General features: G+C 44.0%; 1 protein-coding gene across 1 annotated transcript in view; it reads right to left on the bottom strand.

The window, feature by feature from the left end:
- Positions 1-23971, bottom strand: part of FSTL1 (follistatin-like 1) — a 49900-nt gene continuing 25929 nt past the window's right edge. The window contains exons 3-11 of the mRNA XM_004675180.2: positions 14964-15068; positions 12831-12960; positions 12026-12058; positions 10612-10742; positions 8185-8303; positions 5664-5776; positions 5256-5366; positions 2659-2735; positions 1-79 (exon numbers count right to left, since the gene is read on the bottom strand). Coding sequence (XP_004675237.1) covers positions 35-79; positions 2659-2735; positions 5256-5366; positions 5664-5776; positions 8185-8303; positions 10612-10742; positions 12026-12058; positions 12831-12960; positions 14964-15068 — 864 coding nt within the window. The 3' untranslated portion in view covers positions 1-34. The remainder of the gene's footprint in view (positions 80-2658; positions 2736-5255; positions 5367-5663; positions 5777-8184; positions 8304-10611; positions 10743-12025; positions 12059-12830; positions 12961-14963; positions 15069-23971) is intronic.

Here is a 23971-nt window from a genome sequence, read left to right as displayed (position 1 = left end):
TGAGCTCCAGACACTGTTCCCACATGCTTCCTTGTTAGATCTCTTTGGTGTTCACTCTCTTGGTCTTTTCGGAGGTTTCCTTTGAGAAGAGAAAACAAGCATGATGAAAATATTTATAAAATAGTGCTGGCATTTATTTAGCTCTGAAGACTTTATAAAGCCTGGGCAGGTACACACATATTTTGAATTTTAGTTCTGTTTACTTGTCTGTCTTCTCTGTGGATGGAACAGCTTGAGGACAAGGAACGTGTCTTATTCATGACATGGTCATGTCTGGTTATCACCAAATTAAAGGTGATCCCTAGAAATCAATCAGATAAACCATCATCATCTTCATTTTGGAGATGCAGGAAAGGATACTAAATGGAAGTGCTACAAGGTGCTCTGAGCTCAATCTGGGGAAGTAATGAGAACAATGAACTCTAGGATCAGGCTGTCTGAGCTTCAATCATGACTGTGCTACTGTCTGGGGTCTATGTCACATCCCTGAGTGTCAGCCACAAAACGAGGGTAATGCCATCTCTTACAAGAGCGATGCTGGGGCCCTCTCTGGTGGCAGGTTAAAGCACAGCATTAAGAAGCTAAAGTTGGGCCCTCTCTGGTGGCGCAACGGGTTAAAGCACTGCACTAAGAGCTAAAGCCACTTCCACATGAGTTCGATCCTTACCCTGGAGGTGACCCACATGGCGTGGCAGATATCTCCTGACCTGCCTGCTGCTTCCCTCAGCAGTGTACTTCATCAGTCAGCCTATTCTGCTCCCCACTCTGTCTCTGGTGAATCCTCTCACTGCCCCTGTACCTCTGGCTTGTACCCCAGTTCTGTATACATAAATAAATCTTAAAAAAAAAAAAAAGCAATGCCTTTCATCAAAGAACATGTTCCTTATTTATAGTTGCTAACAGATGGTTTGAGAGAGAAGGGGTTCCAGATCATTTGTGATTAGGGAAATGAAAATCAAAATTACGATGACATGCTACTTCACACCCTCTAGGATGTCCAGAATAAAAAATAAGGACAACTACTACTGAGAATGCAAAATGGTACAGCTATTTTGGAAAACACCCTAGGATCCAGTCATTCTATTCCTGGGGAAAGCCCAAGAGAGCTGAAAACATGTCCAAAAAAAAATTTTATACAAGAAAGTTCTTAGCAGTATTATTCATCATAAGCAAAAGTAGAAACAATCTTAATATTTATCAATTGATGAATGGATACATAAAATGTGGCATTTCAGTACTACAGAATGCTACTTAACCTTAAAAAGGAATCAAGTACCAATTCAAGTTACAGTGATAAACATTGAACAAATGTTAAATGCAAGCCAGACAGAAAACACCGTAATTTATGACTCCATTTTTATGTTTCCAGAACAGGCAGATCTATAGTTAGGAACAAGATTAGTAGTTGCCTAGGGCTGGGGGAGACATATGCAGACCTATCTAATGGGCATGGGCTTTCTTTTTGAGATGATTAAAATGTTCTGGAGTCAGATAGTGGTGATAGTTGACAATCTTGTGAGTATACTAAAACTACTGGATCATTATTTTAAAAGGTGATTTTTATGGCATGTGAATTATATTCTGAAAAAAAATTTAACAGTACATGGGAGGCTTTGTGGAGGGGAAAAAAAGAAAACTTAATAGGAAAATAACAACAATAGGGCCTGGCCTCCAGCAAAGTTGGTGTCCCATCCACAGCCTCTGGCATTAACCTTTCAGCATACACTGGCCTGGCTTAGTATAGCTGGCAACTGATCTCTTTGCCTTAGGCTTTCTTTGGCTTCCCACTTGCCCACACATGCTGGCAGGCCAGAGATGCCAGGGAACTCATGTTTGCTGGCTCCCCTCAGCAGTGTACTTAGTCAGTCGGCCTGTTTTGCGCCCCACTCTGTCTCTGGGGAGTCCCCTCACTGCCCCTGCACCTCTAGCTTGCACCTCAGCTCTGTATGCATAAATAAATAAATCTTAAAAAAAAATAGACTACATGGTAAATCAGAGGGACGATGGGCTCAGGATTCTGGTGTCTCCATGTATCTCTCCACCCTTCTTTCTCAAACTACATCAGTGGATTACTAAACTGCTGAGAATATTTCCCCAAGGCAACCTTCAATTTAACGAAACAGAACCTGATCAGAAATCTTATTGTTTTCTCAAGTCTCCAGGAAACAATATCTCTGAACTCATAGGTGTCATCTAGTCAACTTGGCATTTAGCTTAAATTGTTTCTGCAGCAGTTTGAATCCACTAATTTCCTGCTCATTGATAGCCAACTATATCCAGGGCCCTGTGCCAAATGCATGGATACTGTGGTGAGAAAGACACAAAGTCTGTCCTGCAGGAGTTCCTAGTTTCATGTCTGGCACTATCATGATAGGAAGTAATCACTCTAGTCCATACTCATTTGTAAACAACTTCCATTTCCAATTCTTTCTTATAAAATAATAACCTAATTCTAGATCATATGTGCTAAGACCTACTGGGCCCCTAAGGCCCCATCAGGAAGCTGCATTAGTTTGATAGTGCAGCTGTGCCATTCAGGGCCCCTAATACTGGACAGGATACATCTCCTTGGCTAGGGCTTAAGCCAGCCAGTGTCTGAATGGTGAATGGCCATGGAGGTCACAGAACCCACGCGCCAGTGTGGACCCCACAACTCACCTGATGCTTTTGGAACTCCTTGACATATTTGGTCATCTCCTCCTCTCTCTGGGGTTGGGTCCCCTTCTGATTCTTTCCTGTAAGAAGAACCAAGGCTCAGAGCAGTAGTGGCTAAGGCAAGCCAGTAGGGGTCCCATCAATGCCTGTCTTTGAGGTTCTCAATTTCATCTCTCATTTACCTGTAGAAGGAAGGTGAATAACCTGCATTTCTCTGCAGTGTTAGTGCAATGACACCTCCGTAATGCATAACAAAGCAATCTACCCTATTTTTCTCTAGCCTCTTCTCCTAGTATCTCCTTTAACTGCTCCAGCACATCAATGCCAGGAGCTGGCCCTGCAGGAAGACCTATGGAGAAAATCTGGATTCTGATAAGGAAGTTCCTCTGGCACAGTGATTGTGAAGCATTCATATGCCAACCCCTTCTACCCCCAAGTATTCTAGAAGACATTTCAAAATATAATTGTTTGGATCCCTCCTTTAGAGACTGGAAATTAATTACTATGAGGTGGGTGTGGGCACCTGGATTTTGTATGGGCTCTTTCGATGGTTCTAACGTGCAGCCAAGGTTGATAATTACCACATCTACAATGTTTCCCAAATTTGCAGAAGAAAAAAGTTATACATCATAAAAGTTCAGGGTCATGGGGACCTCTGTGGTGCCTAAAGGTTAAGTTGTAGCAATATCACCCGAATGACCTTGAGTTTGGTCCCCATCCAGGGAAGTGATCCACATGGCACAACAGACCTCTCCTTCTAGCCTGCTGCTCCCTTCAGCAGTGTATTTCAGTAGATCTGCCTATTCTGTTCCCCACTCTTTCTCTGATGAATCCTCTTACCCTTCCCCTGTACCCCAGTTCTACACAAAAATAAACAAAATCTTTTTTAAAAAAAGTACAGGGTCGGGCCCTCCCTGGTGGTGCAATGGGTAAGGACGTAGCACTGCAAGCTAGCTGCAGCTGCTTTAGAGCAAGTTCGATCCCCAGCCCTAGAGGTGACCCACATGGCAAGGCAGACCTTTCCTGACCCACCCACTGCTCCCCTCAGCAGTGTGTTTCGTTGATCTGCCTGTTCTGTTCTCTATTCTGTCTCTGGTGAATCCTCTCACCACCACTGCACCTCTGGCTTGTACCCCAGTTCTGTATGCATAAATAAAAAATAAATAAATAAATAAATAAATCTTAAAAAAAAGAAAAAGGAAAAAAAGTAGGGTCATAAGCTACTTCTTCTGATTTAGTAGTTTGGGGTGGAGCCCAAGAATCTGTAATTTCACCAAGCACAGTATTGCTGTTAGGAAACGCTATTCAGCCACGCCTTCCAGACTTCAGCATCAGTCTATTCACAGCAGTTTCCCTCTGCTAGGGCTCCAGCTGGCTTCACCTTTCCATCTTGATGCCCCACTGGGATTTATGATCTAAGACCAGACTGATAGCTTGCAGGTACTGACCTGAGAATGCTTTGCAGTGCCACCTCTACAATGATCCATGAGCTAAACCCCACAACATGCTCAGGTCCTTGGGACACCACTGTCTAAATTGCTTTTAGTACCCACGTGGGTATGAAGGTAGCCACCTAGGAAGGGACGCTGAGCTTTCCAGGTTGTGTGGAAGTGAAAACGAGTCTCTTACTCCTTGTCCACTGCCTCTGTGGTTAGAGTGGCCTCCTGCCTTCCCATCCTAAGAAAAGACCTGGTCAAGGAGGACTAGTGATCCTCAGGTACTGCTGATGTTGCCTGGGTTTCTTATCTAGAACTTTTTCCTGGGTCCTTGATTTCTATCTCCCAGTTACTATCTTACTTGATATTCCACATGATCCCATAACCAGTCTGTTCTGTATTGCCTGAGTTGACATTTTGAGATATAATCTTAGGCCTTTTGGTATAAATTTTGAACTTGGCTTCTTCTAACAGATTTTCCTTTTCAAAACCAACATGACCTTACATTCCAAATCCAGCATCACCCTTCTCTATCCCGTCTTCAGATTAAATGGTGTTTGTTTTCCTCCTAAGGCTTGACTTTGATGCAGGAGTCTCCCTTTACCTTTAGCATCACACTGTAGCCCAGGCTGACAGAATTCTAGTTGTTTCTGTACTGCCTGCCCCCAAGCTCTATCTGGCATCCCTATCTCCCCCAACCCACGTTTACCATGTCTCAACTATCTTTACTTTCTCTTTTTTTAGGATTACCCAATTCTTTGCATTTAAAGCGTGTCTATGAATATTTCTCACTTTTCTGCTAGGTTTGGATGGTAAGGGGGAATTGTTTGGTCTTCTAATCACCTGAGGATCTCTTAAATTGCCACAGAATTAAGTGAATTAATATATAACAGACTTAGAAGAGTACCTGCACATAATCCTCACTAAATAAGTGTTTGTGTTCATTATTATTACCATTCCAATCTCCTATCAGCATCTGATTTTGTTTCAAGCCCCTGTAGTGATTTTGGAACTTAGTGCATCTGGGATAAAGCTTTGCTTGCAATGCTTCCCACCAGCCATGATGATTTTTTGTGATCACACCAACCCTGAGTGCTCTCAAGGTGATTGCACAAAGGAAGTTCACCCCCTGCTCTTCCTCTTTTCCACCTGAGCACTGCTCACCGTCACAGGTCATGGCAGTGCAGACCCAGTTCCCGCAGGCACACACGCAACGGTTACAGTCCACCTCAGTCTCAGCTCCATCTGCATAGGTTTCATCCTCCAGAGCACACTCTGTTGGGACCAGAAACAAGGGTCAGCAGTTTAAGCTGTGAAGTGGAACAGACCAACTTGGCTACAGGCTGTGCACCTTACCCTTTTAAATCCAGACAAGATCTGCCTGTCTCACAGAAGCACCATATCTGAGCAAATGCTATCATCAACCCAAATATTCTGGAGCCCTAACCCCATCATGGAGTAAATGGGCTGGGTTTTATCAAATTGTGAAAATGTCACCAGTCCTCTTTATTTTAGCCCTCTCAAAATGCCCTCACTGCCCACAACTCTCTCAATTTCTAAAGTTAGGCATACTCTTCTCTGGAGGGTTGAAGGATGGGTTGAGGCACTTGAGGAACTCTTGGAAGCTGAGTTTCCAGTCAGCGTTTTCATCAGAGAGTTCAATGAGAGCATCGATGCAGAGTCCTCTGCAGTGAAACACAGGAGAAAGGTGTCAGCAGGACATTAGTTTCACTCCAGAAAACAGTAAGTGAGGACAAGGATCACACATGCCAGGGCCTCCACAAGTGGTGAACTGGAAAGTTTCAACACTGACCTCCCACCACCATCACCCACCCTGACTCTTGCAAACATCCAACCTTTAGTTGTGAGATGAGTGTCACGTTATTCAAGCTGTTCAAATGTTCCTCTCAAGGCAACTACAGTTTCTCAAATGGTTTTGGGCACTTTGATTGACAACAGTTTTTGCTACCTGTTCACATTTCACTAGCAACTGCTTTTCCACAGGGTATAGTATGTGTCACATCAACCAAACTGGGAAAATCCAAAGAGGAGACAGGAGAGGGTGATGGGAAAGGGATGTGTGATGTGGAAGAGTATGGAGTTCAAGCAGTATGTTCAGTACCCTGTTCTAGAAAGGACCGTTCAAAAAAGTTTTATAGAACACTGGCTTCCTCACTTTCCCATTGGCCTGATTTGATCCCTGACTCGACAAATGGTCTAAAGCTAGTCATTCAACCTTTCTGAGTCTGTTTTCTCATCTGTAAAATGAGGACAAGGAGTTATCCTTCACTGGGATGTGTTAAGAATCAAATATTGAACTTGTAAAACATTACCTAATCTCAGACTTTCAAAATATGAAAGATTGGCAGTGATTACACTTTAATCTTATGTACTATTACTAGGGAGCCTCCCTGGTGGCGCAAAGGGTTAAAGCGCAGCACGATGAAGCTATCTCAGCCACTGCAGCATGACGGGAGGAGGTGACACACATGGCGCAGCAGACTTCTCCTGTCTGACCCACTGCTCCTTCAGCAGTGTATTTTCAGTTGACCTGCTTGTTCTGCTCCCCACTCTGTCTCTGGTGAATCCTCTCATCCCCTGCACCTCTGTCCTATATCCAATTTCTTGTATGCATAAATAAATAAATCTTTTTTAAAAAGTTACTTTCGGCCCTCCCTGATGGCGCAGCAGGTTAAAATACAGCACAAAGTGGGCCCTCCCTGGTGGCGCAGCGGGTTAAAGCACTGCACTGAGAAGCTAAAGCCACTTCCGCATGAGTTTGATTCCCGCCTGCCCCGGAGGGGACCACATGGCGTGGCAGACCTCTCCTGACCTGCCTGCTGCTCCCCTCAGTAGTGTACTTTGTTCATCTGCCTGTTCTGCTCCCCACTCTGTCTCTGGTGAAGCCTCTCACCGCCCCTGAGCCTCTAGCCTGTACCCCGGTTCTGTATGTACAAATAAATAAATCTTTAAAAAAAAAAAAATACAGCACAAAGAAGCTAAAGCAACTTCAGCATGAATTTGATCCCCGCCCCAGAGGTGACGCACATGGCGTGGCAAACCTCTCCTGACCTGCCTGCTGCTCCCCTCAGTAGTGTACTTTGTCAGTTGGCCTGTTCTGCTCCCCACTCTGTCTCTGGCGTATCCTCTCACCCCCCTGCACCTCTGGCCTGTACCTCAGTTTTGTCTGCATCAATAAATCTTTTTTAAAAAGCTACTTTTTAGAAAACGTGCTCATGCTTTGAATTTCTTTTGAACAAAAGAGATGCCTTGCCAGTTTTTTTTTCCTAGTGTCCTGAAACTATACCAGAAGTTGCTTGGAGGCTAATTCTTATTAATATTCATTCTGGACAAATACATAAAAGGAGAGGGATATGCTTACATTTATAATACTTAAAGCTCATTATGAAATAGCACCAATTATCTCAAAAAATGAATTAAAGCTACTTTAGATCTACAGTTAAATAATACATTAAAGTAATTCCTTTAGAAATGAACCACTAATGGCCCTCCCTGATAGCGCAGCGGGTTAAAGCACAGCACTGAGAACCTAAAGCCACTTCCGCATGAGTTCGATTCCCGCCTGCCCCAGAGGTGACCACATGGCGTGGCAGACCTCTCCTGACCCGCCCGCTGCTCCCCTCAGCAGTGTACTTTGTCGATCTGCCTGTTCTGTTCCCCGCTCTGTCTCTGGTGAAGCCTCTCGCTGCCCCTGAACCTCTGGCCTGTACCCCAGTTCTGTATGCACAAATAAATAAATCTTTAAAAAAAAAGAAAGAAAGAAATGAACTACTAAAACATTATCCACAACACTCAGAAATGGCTATGTTCTGATATAATCTTGATAATTTATTTTTAAAATCACATTCTTCTATTTCCTTGTACATATTTTCTAGCCAAAACGAGAACAATCTGATCAGATATCAGGGGTACTTCATATCATGATGTTCACAAATAGACCAGGACAGAATTCCCGTTTGCTTTTTACTTCACATCAGCACTGGTGACCCCTGTGCAGGTAGGAAGGAGTCCAAGTCAACTCTTAGCCAGCCTTTTCCTCGTGGCCCAGTCCTTGATACCCTCGCTCACTCACCTAAGCAGCTTGTTGTTCTCCTGGTCTGCATAGGTGGTAATATTGATGGCCGTTTCATTCTGCTCCACAAATTTTAGGAACTCCCTGGAGTCCAAACGAGAGTCACCATCATCAAAGTTCTAGGAAGGAATGAAGAGCTCTTTCAGGAACATTCTGTAGAACCCCTATTCTACCACTTGGTGTGTGTGTGGCGGGGGGGGGGGGAGAGAGAGACAGACAGAGAGAGAGACAAGGCCACAGCCCTTTCTACCTGGGTCTTCCCCACCAGGTCCTATTACACTTTCACCTGTGAAGTAGGGAGTGAATGGCCAGTGTAGCTGAGAGTAAGATTTTAGTCTTATCCAAAATTTGATTAGATTTGTTTTTCAAGTAATTTTGATCTAAGAAAGCCAGCTGGACAGAAGGCAACTCACTGGCTCAGAAACATCTCGAGATACCAAATTTTTACCAACAGGCAGTTTTTAGCTAGTGGGAGGGAGTCTCCTCTTTGAAAACTGCATCACACAGGACTTGGGTGACCCCCCAAATGATAAGAAAACAAGACAAGTGATTAAACAAACTCCTAGATTACAAGAATAACACGGTGGCTATTGGAAGGTGGAGGGGTGGCGATGCTGGGTCAATGGTTTACGGTCGGAACATAATGCTTTGTAAGGCTATACCCATGAAATCTATATAAAACTACAAATCAGTGTTTCTTCCAACAACAACAAAAAAACGGTAGAGTGAAACCTCTGTTTTTTTGAAGTCACTCCCAGAGCTTGGGAGAGTGGGTGTTGTGCGTGTCATTCACAGACACTTTCTCGGTTATTTGTTGGTTGATGAAATGCTTGAGAAAAAAAATTCTTCCTCATGGTGCTGTGCAGGTTTTAGATGGAAACCTGTTAAAACAGTCACTGCTAGAGGAAGCAGAGAAATGTCAAGGGGAGACTGGGACCCAGATACTTGGAAATCAATTTCATAGCAGGTGTCAGTGATGTTGGAGTAAGGTGCCACCAAAGGGCCAACCTGCTATGAGGTCCCAAGAGGTGCCTGCCTCCTTGTTCCTGTGCCATGAAGGCCAGGGCAAAGTCATTGCTCACTACAGTCCTGGGAGGTGGCAAAAGACTGGATTTCTGAAAAATATTTTCCTTTAAGTTATTTTCTGCTTCCATCTGACACTTTCTACAGAAGACAAACAATCCCCATCCCAAAGGTTTCATAATGGTGGTGTGATGGAGACGGGAGACAGGGAGAAAGTCTACGTTCATTCACGTGCTATCTCAAACACCTGGGATCCAGTGAGCTTTGTTTTCTGCCACAAAAGAGAGAAATCTCTAAAGATAATAACAGTAAATCCTGAAATGACCAAATCTATTTCAATCCATCTAGAATTTCTTCATCTGTGGGTCCATAATTTCAGTTATGGGATCCAGAGATGCGGCTGGTGCTGACCACATTTGATGGCCACAGAGCTGCCGGGAGTCCCTTACATGTCTGGAGTTACTCCCAAGTCCCACATGGTTACGCGTAGGGACAGCAGGCCTGAAGGCACAGAAGGGTGTGTATGTGGCGGGGAGGAGCATCAGGGGCATCTACCCAGAGATGTGTGGCTAAGTGAGCTAACATGGGGACATGAGTCTGGATGTGTGTGTCTGCAAGCAGGGTGTGAGTCTGGGTGGCATGTGCCTGTCTGTATGCACTCCTGCCTGTTGTGCTCACATCTGTGCCATGTAATGTGTGTGTCTGTGTCCTTGCAGATCAGCTGGAAGAGCACCCTTAACTGATTCCTCTGTCTGGAGCGCTCTGACAGATTATAGGCCATGGTAACCCTACTCATTACTAAGTACTATTTCCTTCTTCATTTTCTTTTTTGAAAGCAACATCTCTCCTTTCCCCAACTTGAACAATGTGTATCTTCAATGAAATATGATGAGAGCAGCAACAGCTAGGTTTATGAAGAATCTGGACCCAGAAATGCCAGTTCATTGACCCTTCTAAGATGAAGAGAAGCGTTGCTTCTCTTGACAGCCAAGTTAATAATTTAGAGAAATGTCAAGCTGGATTGGAAAGATGAAGCAGCCTGGGCCAGGTCCAGGTCAGATCAGAAGGTTTGTGTCAGCAGCCGGCTCTGTAAGGTATTAGCTGAGGTATGTTCTGGCTTTATTTCGAATGGAAGATTCCCCAGAACACTGTGGTTTTAAGTCCCTTAAGGGAACAGTACATGTGCATTAGATCCCCAAACTTGAATGCTGGGCTCCCACTGACCAAGGTGGTCAGAAGACAAATGTCACAGCTTTGTGGAATGATCTACAATGATAGGAAATTCTCAGGGATTCTTGGCAGGTCTTACTTCCTTGTAGTCTGGGAAGACATGATGTAGCAATGAAAGGAAGTAGTCACCCTTTGTCTGTGATTGAACAGTCTTCCAACCCAACTCTGGATTACCTTAAAGTACTTGTCTAGGATTTCACTGTAGTTGCTGCCTTTAGAAAACCAGCCATCTGGAATGATCTCTGCTTCCAACCACTGGATGATGCGACGCCGGAGCTCGTCACGGTTGGACTGATAGCAAACAACTGCAGGAAAGCAGGGGAGGAGGTCAGCTGAGTGACTGGGAGAACCCCAATGTCACCCAACACACATCACATGCCTGGGTCATCTCACTGAATTTTCATGGTGTGCTGGAGAAACAGGATGCTCAGGCACATTTTACAGAGTCTATCAGGGGACACACAGGAATGATCTAAACCAGGATTCAACCTCATGTCTCCACAACACTTACAAAGATCAGGAATACTGAGACAGAGCTATAATGTTGCTCAGGTAAGAAACAAGGAGAGCAGAAAAATAAAAGCTATTTTCACTAACGTTAGAGGCCACAGAAAAAAATGAATCCATCAGCAGAACAGTTTTGTTTGCTGAAAGAGGAGTTGAAATAATAAATGAAGAAATGAGAAGATTACAATTCTTTGTCACTGGATCTGATTCTTCTTGTACAATTTTTTCTTCTCTCACCAACTCAGTTACTCAAAACTTTCTCCCACTTAAAATTTTACGCTGTCTGCATTCTTTTGCTATGAACAGCAAAAAATAAGGCCAGGGAAAGCCATGTGGCAGCCTGACTCTTGACAGCTGTTATAAGCCACATGGAAACAACAGCTGGGAGTCAGCTGGGTAGAGAGGCTGAGAAGGAAAAGTCCTGGAAAAGAGAATTCCTGGAAGACAACACATGTTGGAAAGGGAAAAGGGCACCGAGGAAGGAGAACATGAATCCAGGCCCTTCTGCCTTCTTGGCCACTTTCCAGCTGCTTGACTTTGGGAAATTCACTTAACCTTTCGGAGCCTCAACTCCCTCCTCTCTAAAACAATTATAATAAAACAAGGTTATTGTGAGGATGTAAGGAAAAGTGTAAGTTAATGGGGTCTGTTATGAATCATGATGAGATTTTAATTTTTATTCTGAAAAAAGCATGGTAGATATCTTACTGATACTTCCAATGATCCCCTTTCAAGGAAAATTGTGCCTTGAGGTTCTGTTCATTCCTTGACATCAGCCTGTCTCACAGAACACTGATGGATGGACTCAGTGGCTTTCCTGTCTTTGCAGTTCAACCTCTTCTCAGCAACAAAGGGAAAACAGCCAATAATCGGACCCAACCAGTTGCTTCAAATGGTAAACACAAAACTGCAATTCTGCAGCTTTCCCGAACTCTATTGAGGAGGAGTGACCAGTTCTGGGTCACAAGTTTTAATACACAGATGATCTTGTGGCTTCAGCAGGAGTTATGAAACACCAAATTTCCATGAAGAAAAGCATTTCCTCCCTAAGATGCATGCTGTAAAAAAAAAAGGCGCTCACCTGGGCTGGCTGATGGACTTACAGATTTCTTCTCTGCAAACAAAAGGAGAAAATGCATAATACAAAATGAAGAAAAAGAAAAATTCCATGTATTACTAGGATTAAAACTGCCTACACTAGGGGATCACTTGTTACCACTCATCATTTTGTCTTGAGTTTTTGTCTCCTCTCTTCTTCCAGGGCTCAAATATGGCCATCTTGTCCTTCCTGCTTTGCTTGACATTTAGGGACTGAACTGCCCTGTTCTCACTTCTCCTATTAGGTGGAGGAGTCATGGAGTGTCTGGGACTTTGAAACAGCTTCTGTTTCTTCACGGAAGTACAAGGTTGAGAGGGGCTGGTGTCTAGTTAGTGAGAAGCTTGAGTCCCCTTGCTGCTTATCATTCGGTAATGGTTTGAGTACACAACAGGGAAAATATAATACTACCAGGGGCTGAGAGGTGCCCAATTTAAAGTCTGGGGAAAGTAAAACTTATCAGCTTTTTAAAAAGGCACAATTCATTTAAACACTTTCTTATTAATAGTAATTATTGTTGTTACCCCTTATCTACTCTTTAGCTACAGAATGTTCTGGAGAGCTCTCAGGGGTCTGATGTAGGAATCCCTGGGCTGAGTCCTGGCCCATCCAAGGCAAATTTTGAAGGCTCATGAATGTCAAGAGGATGCACTTCCAAGCAACTGGGTGGTCTCCATACCTTTGAGCACGTGGTCAAGGGTAAGGATTCTAAAAAGCCAGGTCACCTTGTTCGGTTCCTGGTTCCCTCCCCATGGTTCCAGCTGGATGTGGTGGTGAGAGCACTCCTCACCTTTGCAGTGTCCATCATAGTTAACTTGGATCTTGGATCCAGTGAGGCAGGCGTCTCGATGCAGCTCACAGTGGTTGAGGTAGGTCTTGCCATTGCTGCCGCACACAGGCCTCTTGTGAGGTTTGCATTGCTGAAAAGACCCACAGGGGATGTTCAGACCGTGAGGGGCACTGACAGGCACACAGAGAGACATCTTATGAGGGGGCCCACCAGCAGATGGCATTGATCCCACCGGGACAGAGGGAACTGCTTGCATCTGGCTCCATCCTACTCAATGTTGGGGATACTGCACCACATCACAACCCTGTATTTAGGGTTATCAGTCCTATTCAGTGAAAAAATAAATCCCTCTGACTCTATTAGCAAATTAGCAGAAACATTTTTTCAGAAGCCAGGAATATGGAATCTATCACTTTGCCAAAAGTCACGCCACTGCCTCTGGCTGATCTAAGATGCCTTAAAATCCCAAAGTTCTATGGCACAGCAGTGAGAGCTGAGAGCTAGTAATGTGGACACTGAAAGACAGGCAAAGACTCACATTTACACCTTTTCCCAGATTTTTCAATTTTTCTGGGGTTCAGTAGGCTCTTTGCTCTCCTGCTTTGTTCAGTATTTGAGGGACTATTTAGTTTTCTACCTAATCTCCCAATGCCTATTGTGAAGCCTGGGTCTTTGTCAAGTACTACAGAGAAGCATTGTAAGGAAATGGGCTAAAGTTCACTTGGCAACTTAATTCTACTTTGGCTATTTAAAGGGCCACAATCACAGTCAAGATCAGTTTCCTTAGAAATGTAGTTTTTGAATGGGGGCAGCGGGCTCAAGTTCAGCACAGATCTAAGAAAAGCAAGAAAGAACAGCCATACTAAAAAGAAGGCACAGAATACTGGAACTGAAATGGAAAGGTAACCCAACCTCGGCAAATTATAGATGAGACTATCAGAAAGATAGGAACTGCACTTAACCAATACTATTATTGAGTTCTTACTGTGCCTTGGGCACTGGGAAAAGCCAAAAAATGGTCTGTCTTCGTGGTATCCAGCAGGAACTAATTTGCTCAAAATGACACAACTACCAGTGGTTCAGCTAAGACTGGACACTGAACCTCCAGGATCTACGTCAGCCCATACACCACTCAGTGGCCAGATCCATCTGGTGAGTCTCCCGGGGTCCCCAGCAGAACTTCATTTTAGGTTTTTCAGTTGGGGGACTTTCTTTCTGTGGGAATTGATCAGGACCAGCCCCTGGGGACTAAGTTGGGTATATTCATTTGTGAAAAGACAGATGTATTTTATGTCTAGGCTATGGGTTGATATGTCAGAAAGGCATAACAGGCCCAGAGTATTTATGTTCACTTGAAGAACAAAAACTGATTAGAATCCTGCCTACAGAATCTTGGAAAACTCATTACAAACAAAACCTGCATTCAGCCACTTAAAAGAAAATGCCCCCCCCCACCCATATCCTTTGATTTAGCAAGGCCCAGAGGCAATCTCTCCTACAGAAATAGAGACAGCAGCAGGTAAGAGCACTTGCAAAAGGATATCATCATTTGTAGTTGTAAATAGCCCACGAAACATCCCTAATAGTCATCTATAGGAAAATGATGAAATACACCTGGCTCCTTTATATTACTAAATATTATGCAACTATTAAAACAGCAGTTACCTGCACTGATTTGGAGAAGAGATTAATAAGTATAAGAGGCAGATATATATATCTGTATATATTACTTTATATAATATATATATAAATATACTTTATATAATATACATTTATAGTAGCATAGATAAAAAGATGTGGCATAATATATACCAAACCTTTATGTTAACACCTGTTATCTCAGATTAAAGAGATTTTTGAGGCTTATGGGGAAGATTATTACACTTTTGTTTGTACAAAGGCTTGTGCTATTTGATTTAAATAAAGCAATTGTCCATTTTTATAACTTAAAAATCTTATATATTTTTTTAAAGTAAAAATACCTAGCATTCATATCTGATATTTTAACCTTTGGGATGACAATTCCACAAGTTTCAGAAACATAAGGTGAGCTTTGGTAAAGAAGATGAAATGGCTGGCACTGCTCTGCTGACTGCCGTGGCCACTGTCTTCTGACCTGACCTCAGGACTTACCTCAATGCAGAGGCAGGTGGGTTCTCCCTTCTCTGTGACTGCACATTCCCGTCCCGCACCACAAAACACATTGGCACAGATCTTGGATTTGCTCCTTAGTTCTTCCTAGAACACAAAATCATAAAGGAAACCAGGTCATGGAGATGGGCCCATCAAGGGTGAGTCAATGGTAGTGAACATTTTTCAGGCTTGGGCCTTGGTCTGGAGTCAGGACTCAGGGTGTTGAAGGGTCGTGAAGAGCCAGGTGCTATCCCCAACAGTGTCACATCAGCCTTGCTGGGATACACCTTCCCAGGCCTAGTTGTTTCCAAGCCCTTAAGAATACTTCTTGAGAGCCCTCCTTGGTGGTGCAGTGGGTTAAGCACAGAGGTAAGAAGCTAAAGCCACTTCAGCTTAGTATGATCCCCACCCCGGAGACTTAGGAAGCTCCAGGACTGTCTGAAGAAATCCATACATAAAGAGAAATTCAGAAAGCAATATGAAACTACATCAGGAGCATCAGGGAGCTGAAGGGGAAGATAGGAACAATTAAGTAGACTTTGTAAAACAGAGAGGATACCTTAAATGATTCCTAAAATGATGAGATGAGAAAGCTGGAGAGAAATGGAAACATCTGAGAGAAATATGGATATTTGAGAGGGCAAGAGCTCATTGAATTGCATTCAAGACACTGTCACTTCAAAAGGCAAAAGGAGACTAGCCAAACCATTGCCATTGATGGATCTCTCAGTATTCAATATGGTTTTACTTAATGCCTGTCCACATCTGTCTCTGGCTTCAAGATCTAGAGGGCCAAGCCACCAGCTGGACAGTAGAACTATCCTCAAACCGCTTGAGGCCAAACATTCCTATTAGACATTTGCGGCAGAACTGACAGCGCAGGGAACAGTTCCAAACCACGCCACTGATCATGTGGCTGTCCACAGGTACTAATCTGTGAGGGCCACGTTCTTTCCCTCACATTAACGCAGCAGAAAGTTAGCCCTCCCTCTGGTCACTCAGGCCAACAGTATTGGTGGCTGAACGGAGAAGTGACGCCTTCCTCTGACCGGTGCTCAGGCAGTCCCTGCAAGCCTCTGGGCTCCAGCCCACTACCTGTGACAAAACTAACAAAGGTTGCAGGAGCCGCCATGGGACTGCTGGACTGGTCAGAGTAAAGACAGGAATGAAAGCTTAAAATTACTCCCTTCAGGCCAATGTACTGTGTCATGCAGAGAGCACACTCCCACAACTCATTTTTAAACATCTGTAAGTGTTTTCAACAGGCAATGTTTTATATTCAGGAATAGGTCAAAGAAAGCAAAAACAAAGTAAATACTGAAAACTGAGGAGTGTGCCCAAAACCACAGGTATGCTGCCACCTGGAGGCTGCTTTGCAAACCCCAGGTATTTGTTTTTTCTACCAAACTAGCTGGCCCAGCCTGCTGGGCTCCCATTGGTCTAAAAGCCCTTCTCAAGATCACACTTCATTGGTTCACATGCTGTTGCTAAACCCATTCTTTTTTTTTTTTTTTTTGCGTGTTGCTAAGGAGAATTCAATAAAATTGGCAAGCAGGGGAGAAAAAAAGGAAGTAATTCCCAGAAGGCTGGGGGGACTGGAGAGCTGTTGTTTTCTAAACCAGGAGTGGAGATGTAATGGAACATATTCTCTAGGCGGGGCGTCTTGGAAACTATGCCTGGAAATGGAAAGTAGTTCCTAAAAAGGAAGACAAAAAAGCTATCACTAACCCATGTAGAAAATCTCAGTTAGACTACTTTCTCCTCTTCCTTTCATGAAACAACACAGTGACCAAGAAATACAGAATAGTATATATCCCGGTAGATGTTAAGGCTCATGATCCAGACACCCACATGCATCAACAATCTCAGACATCTGCTACACTCCATGACAGACTACTAGCTGAACACTACTAGCTGAATACTGCACAACAGCCTGTGGCATTTCCAGAATCTCCCTTTTATGTTACTGGTTTTAGTGGCAATCACACATAAGCGCTTTTACTTACAGGGTGCATTCAACCAAAGTCATTTTTCAGAAATAGTTCTCAAATTTCATTCGAAGAAACTCATACTCTTTACTTCGTTATAGTGACATATAGTACAATTAAAATTTACCAAGTGTTTTGTACACATGTGATTGGTCTCACTGTGTGGACAACCCTACAAGAACATGTATGGTATACACCCCATTTCCCCCATGAGGAAACTGTCAGACAGGTCAAATGACTTGTCCAAGGTCTGAAAGTGAAAGCATGAGAGCAAGAATTCTAACCGAATCTTTAGAGATGATTAAACTCCCATATGTAAATGCCTGCTGTCTACTAAGTGATTTTTATTAGACACTATTTTATTTCAGCTCTACAACAGCCCCACAAGTCAAACATCATAGCCTTTTCCATTTTGCAGTTAAGATACCTGAGCCTCAGATGTAAAATAATTAGAAAGTGGCAGACCTAGGATTCAATACAACCGGAAGAAAAGCAATTTCTTTTATATTTGATCTATTTTCATTTTTAGATGATTTAAAAGTGAAGGCAATTATGCTGGGATGTGATGTGGATAATTAGCAACTGTCACAGCTGCTCCCTGAGTCACAGTTAGACCTGAATTCTCACATCTCACCTTTACTTCTTACTTGCCAGGGCGACAGTGGGCAAAGTACTTACTCTCTTAAAGTTTCAGCTTCCTGCGTGTAAAATGGGAGCATTAATCCCTGTGTAGGTAGTGGGAGGATTAAACGTACATTGTGCAGAGTGCCCACTGCACAACCAAAAACTGCCGTGAGTAATGCTGGGCAATTGATTTTCAGACCATTTCCCTGCCGATGCTATTATCCCAGGAGGCTGCCCTAGGCTCACCATCACTTCACACTGGATTGACAATAATCTCGAGAGCAGCAGGACTGAATGAATGGGAACAGGGAAGGCCCTAACACCCCCTGGGGCTTCCAGTTAAGACCACAGAAGGAGGAAGGTGCTAGTTACACAAGCTCTCCGTTTTGCAGGTGGAGCATCTGTCAATAGGTGGCAACCTCTCTCTTTGTCTCACAGCCCAGAGCCGCAATGCAGAGCAGCCAGAGCTCCCTCAGACGCCCCGCCCCTCCTTGCATGCTGCATGGGGGATGAGATGTAGGAGGTGGAGCGCAGGGAGGGGGCCTCCTGGGCATAGGCAGCAGAGACCAAGAACTAGGTATCTGCTGACTAGAGAAAGAACGTCTTCCCCAAAGCCCTCATACGGCTCCCCAATGCTTCCCATTCACAGGATGTTTACATTCAGGAATTAACATTAAAGAAAAATTTCTCCCCACAAGAAGCCTTTTTGTGTCACTGAAAACCTCCAAATTTTATATTCTCTAAGCATATTCTGCACCTTAGAGGCTCCTGCTAATTTCCTTAGAGTGGTAGGTGGTCTTAACCCCCTGCTGAGTGGCTGATTCTGCGTGGAAAACATGCAGAGAGGGGATGTATTTTGTAGGAATAGACTCATGGGCCAGGGCAATGGCTGCCTGGTTGGGAGGAGTTGGGGAAAGGATGAAGCAGGGCTCCCCAGGTCAGCTGAGGGCTCTCCATGGATCTGCAGGGCAGTGAGGACCTTGGAAAATTGGGGATTTGACAAGTTAACATGAATGTGGCCTTCTGGGACCTTAATTTGTGTCTGGTCCCTTCTAACTCACAAGTTTCAATTCCAAGTACATGGATGGGATCTGAAGCAGAGGTGGAGGCAGGACAAGCCACCAGGTGCAAGACAGCCATCTAGCTAGGGGTGACGGGGCAGAGGAACCAATGCTGATATTAACCCAAGCACCTATGACTGAGTGGGGCTCTTCACAGACACCTTTATCTTCACATCTGTGCTAGCTTCTGTGATTTTACTTCCCCGGAACATACCGGGTGGAATTTAAAATTCCAAAAAGTGCTGTGATGTATGCAGACCATGTAACTAGCGAGGGCTGAGTCAAGACTGGAATACAGGTCAGTCGGTTCCTGAAGCTTCCACACTTTCTTACAGGAAACAGTCAAGTGAGGGAGTTGCTGTACTACAAGGACTGGCACTGGGGAGGTCACAGGACACAATGCAACTCTCACCAATGAAACAGAATTTTAGTAATGAGGTCCCAAGGCCAGATGCGAATTTCATCGATGCACAGATAACTAAGTTGGCATACAAATGTTCTGAGGTCACAGGGATATAAACTTGGAAGCCTGGAGAGGTTAGGATTGATCAAGTGGGGATGTGGATGTGCTCTGGAATTTTGATAAAAATCAACAAAATACTTGCTTCTAATGGAGAAACACCCGTTTTCTAGATTCAAACTTCTGCACCATCTCCCTGATGTTTCTATCTTGTTTTCATTATGTGTTACAAGCCACGCTCTAGGGGTTTGGTCTCATGGTAAATTTTCACCATGCCAAGTCCCACTGGTAAAAGACAAATAGGGAACCATAAAAATTTTCTCTCTGAGCAAATGTCAGCCATGGTGATGGTGATAATGACACAAGATTTTGTGTAGCAATTTCTACTAATTGCAAAGTTATCATTCTTGATTCTTAAGATCTTTTAGGATAAGCAGGCAGGGTTTTACCTCTGAGGCCCTTCCAGACTTACAATCTATAATGAGGAGAAAAACAAAGCTCAAGGCTGTATGTGGCTGATCCAAGACCTCCTGTGTGCAGGAGCGGGGCTCTGGCCGGAGGGCTCCATTCATAATCTAACTCCAGTTCTCTTCCCACAAACCACTCTACCTCTTTGCAAATCAAACTGAGTCAACGTGTTGACTTAGAGCTGTGATCTAAAACAATCAGAATTTTTTTTTTCTTTTGTAATTGGGAAAAACCCTTTGTAAGCAAGGGGAAAGCAAATTATTTGCAAAACCACCAGCAGAAGTGATCGTGTCTGAGTCTGGGCTGACAGCATTAAGTCTGAACATAAAATATGCTTTGACTGTTTTTAAAAAGAGTCTTCTGAAGTAAAACAATTTCTGGAAGAATAGTGTGTTTTGGCAGGGGCAGAAGCTTAATAAGCAAAGCCATAAAAATGTCAGTTTAATATTCCATCATTTCACTAACGTGAACTGTTTCCTTCTCCTCCTTTCCAACATTTTTGAACAAACAACCCCACGTATGCCAAGGTGGAATTTGGCTCCACTTGTCTCTATTCTGTGACAGAGCAGCTTTGTTGACGTGAGAAAGGCTCTCCTTGCTTTGCCAGAATTAGTCATGGAAACTTCACAGGAACACCAGGGCCCCTCAGATACGAAGAACACCAGTGGCTTAGGACAAAGAAGTTCACAGAAGTGGGGGAAGCAGGGAGATCTGGGGAGGGAGACATCTAGGGTGAGGTGCTGGCTGTTCCTGCAAGTCTGTTCTAGAATGGAACCCACAACCTGGGCCGGGGAAAGCCAAGCCATTTCAGGACCTTGAGATTTACCTGGAGTTATCATGTGACCTTGCTCAAGTCACTGACTCCTTACTCCTGGAAAGGAAAGGGTTGGTGTGTCCTACATACTCTTAGGGAAAGAGGAGGAAGGAGTGGTGGTTTCTAGCAATTGTGGAGGTGTGTGGTGGAAGGCACCGTATTTGTAGGGACATGCCCTCCTTGCAAGTGCTTGTGACCAATCCCTCATCTCAAGCTTAATGTACCAGGGTCAGATTAGTTTTTGTGAGGTCCGAAGCCTAAATTATTTGAAGTACCCTCCTTAAGAAAAAATACACTGCAAAATTGGGGTGAAGAGACCTTCTAAGCAAGAGTTCTGAAATTGAAGCTCAAGTAGCTTCACAGTATCTGTCTGGCCACCTACCCTGTCATTTGCTTCATAAACAGGAATGTTTCCTGACCTTGAGAGTCCTGTTTGATATGTTATGCACATATACAGCTTATCTGTCACTTCTGAGCACCTGCTCACTGTGGCCACCCCTTGACCTGCCACTGTCCTCCCCGAGAAAGTGTTCAAAAAGTGTATTTTTACATGAAATGCCCCTCGAGATCCATCAGGTTAGTGGTGGTGACAGTGGTACTCAAGATATTTTTGGGGAAGGTGATGCATCACCCCAAGATTAGTTTTACAATTAAAACACATCTATGACATCTATGATGGGACCCTCCCTGGTGGCACAACGGGTTAAAGCACAGCACTATGAAGCTATCTGCAGTCATTGTAGCACAAGTTCGATCCCCTGCCAGGGAGGTGACCCAAATGGCGCAGCAGACCTTTCCTGTCTCACCCGCTGCTCCCCTCAGCAGTGTACTTTGCTGATCTGCCTTTTCTGCTCCCCACTCTGTCTCTGGTCAATTCTCTCACCCCCTTCACCTCTGACTTGTACCCCAGTTCTGTATGCATAAATAAATAAATCTTTAAAAAATCTACGATGGACCTTTCATTCAAAAATTATTTAATTCTCTGGTGTATAAATTTTCACCTTCAGCTTCTATCATGCTCATGAGGTAATATATTCTGATGTTTAATTACTTTCTACTCACTATGAAATAAGGAAGTGTGTGTCTAGAAATCTATTTTCAAATTTCCAATAATTATCCTTATTATTTTACAGATTCTGGCACATTTTGGACTGAGGGTCTCAACTGTCATCTCCCAAACAAGGCCCTGTGTCTGCTCCTCGCCAGATCTGGGGAGCTCCGTTCCAGGCGCTCAGTTCTTTCTTGAGTTGCCCCAGATACAGCAGGGCAAACTAGATGCCCCGTTTCTCTATTATGGTAAGTTCAATTTATATAATAATCATGTCCAGTCACAGCAGAAGTATAACCGCAATTAGTAAGCGCTCACAGAGTCAGATAAATGTTAGACCTCTCAAGGGTCTATCAGGTCAGGGGCTCAGCTCCCCAAGTTCAAGTTGTGTTGTCCTGAATATGTAACAAGTAGAACCAGGAGGCTGGTTCCCATTTCCTAGGGTGGGATGTCTGCCTCTTCTCACTCAGCTCAGTCCACTGCAAGGGGCTGGGGTGTCTCCCTGTGAAGGCCCATGTTGGCCCCCAGACTCAGGCACATCTGGAGGCTCCCCTCAGGCCCACAGAGCCTACCAGGCTCCCCAACATCTGTCTATGATCCTCAGAGCGGTTCCTGGGAGTTCCCAAGGTCAATCTTCCTAAAAGTGCTTTTTATAAGGTTCTTAGTTTCACAAGTTCATGCTCTAATATTTTGAGAACAACGGGGTGGAATCTTCTAAGTCAGACTATTTACTGCTCTAAATTTGTCTGTCAGGTTCTGCTCTTTAACCACCTGCCTGGACTTGTCCACCTTAAAGCACAATGTAAGGGTATGGATGGTCCTTGAATAATTCAGCAAAGGCCAAGACCAGTAATGCAAACCTCTCAGAAAGTGTCTTTGATGCCTGCTTGTAACAACAAAACAAGGATGACCAGTCTCAAGCAGGGTGCTGCAAGCTCTGTGGCATCAACTCCAAAGGGTGCTTCAGATTTCCACCTCGTCAGGGTGGTAGAAGAAACACACAGCGACCTATGCGCTTGAAATAAATGGGCTCACTCTGGACGATGGCACTTCCTGGTGGGGTGGGACTGGAGCTGAGTCCTGAAGACTGGTAGGATTGACACGGGAACTTGTTGGTGTTTGAAGAACAGTTAGCAGTAGAAGGTGGGTGGAGGTGGGTACAGAGGGAGCAGGAGCCACAGGGAATACAGCTCACAGAGCCTCGGGTGATGAGAGTACCATGCAAACTATTGGTATGAACATAGAAGAAAGAATCTAAGAGAAATTTCTAAAGAAAAAGATCTGGTAACATACCAAACAGAGGAGAGAAAGGCTGCCCCCAGATCTTTGGTTTTGAGGGTCTGGGAGGCTGTTGGTGTCTACTGGGAATGGAGCCCTGGAATGGGCTGAGCCAGGGAGGAACAGGCGATGACCTAGATAGGGACATAAGTCTAAGGAAGCAGACAAGCATCTCACTGACAGTTGAAAATAAAGAACTAGAGATTCACATCTGGACGTCATCTGTGCAGGAGTGAGAAATGGGGTCAAGGAAACAGTGAGCTCAAGGAGAGGAAGGACGAGCAGAGAGAAACAGAAAGGAAACAGGCTGACACAGCTCACGTGGGGCTTTGTGCAATTTACAAAAGATGCCCTTCCCTCGGGAAAGAGGCAATAGCAGACTAGGTTACCAAATCGGCAAGTAGGGTGCAGGCTGCATCTCAGCTGCCTCGTGTCCCCCGCAGACGCCTGCACGACTGTATGAAGGCTGTCAAGGCAAAGGAGCCAAGAAAGCAAGAGGAATAGATGCAATCAGAAAACTGGGAGCAAAACCAGGGTGTCTACAGAGTTCCAAGAAACAAATGATGAATGTCACTGTGTGAGAAATGACTTGGCAAACATTGGGATGAAATAGCCAAAAAAAAAAAAGGGAAAAAAATTAAAAAAAAAAAAAAAGTCTTCTGAAAACTGAACCAGTAACCCACAGGGCAGTACTGACAGCACCTGGAAGTTTCTACAAAAGAACTCTTGCAGGAACCTGAGCCTGGAGACAGGCCCTGACATATCTGTCAACATCAGGCAGTGTGATTTAGGGCAAGGTACTACCTCTCTGGACCTCAGTATCTATATCTATAAAGTGAAAAGGTGGTAGATGATGCCAAAGTCCCTAAACTTGCTGGAATTCTCTTAACTATAATGTACAGGAACTTATTATCATTTCAAGTGTTTCTGAAAACCTCCCTTTAATCTCCTAAGGAAGCTACCTAAATGCCCAAATTACAGACTGGTATTATAGAGTCTCAAGGGTCTTTCAGTTTTTGTTTTCTGGGGGAGTTAAGGTTGGCTTTTATGGCCAAAGGACTGTCCTGTGCAATGCCTTATGCTTCCTTCCAAGATCATGACAGAGAAAATCAGGTGAGCAGTAATGAATGTTAATTGAACAGCCTGATTTCACTCTTAGTTACCTGGTTGGAGCCCTCTACTCCGCTAGAATGCCATTAATGACATTTTCAGTCTATTTGTGTTTGCCCTGCAAGAAAAAAAAAAGAAGAGAAAAGAAAAAAGAAAA

The sequence above is a fragment of the Condylura cristata genome, unplaced genomic scaffold (assembly GCF_000260355.1).
Source record: "Condylura cristata isolate star-nosed mole 26May11 unplaced genomic scaffold, ConCri1.0 scaffold00003, whole genome shotgun sequence".
NCBI classification, from domain to species: domain Eukaryota; kingdom Metazoa; phylum Chordata; class Mammalia; order Eulipotyphla; family Talpidae; genus Condylura; species Condylura cristata.
This window is presented reverse-complemented; position numbering and strand designations above follow the sequence as displayed.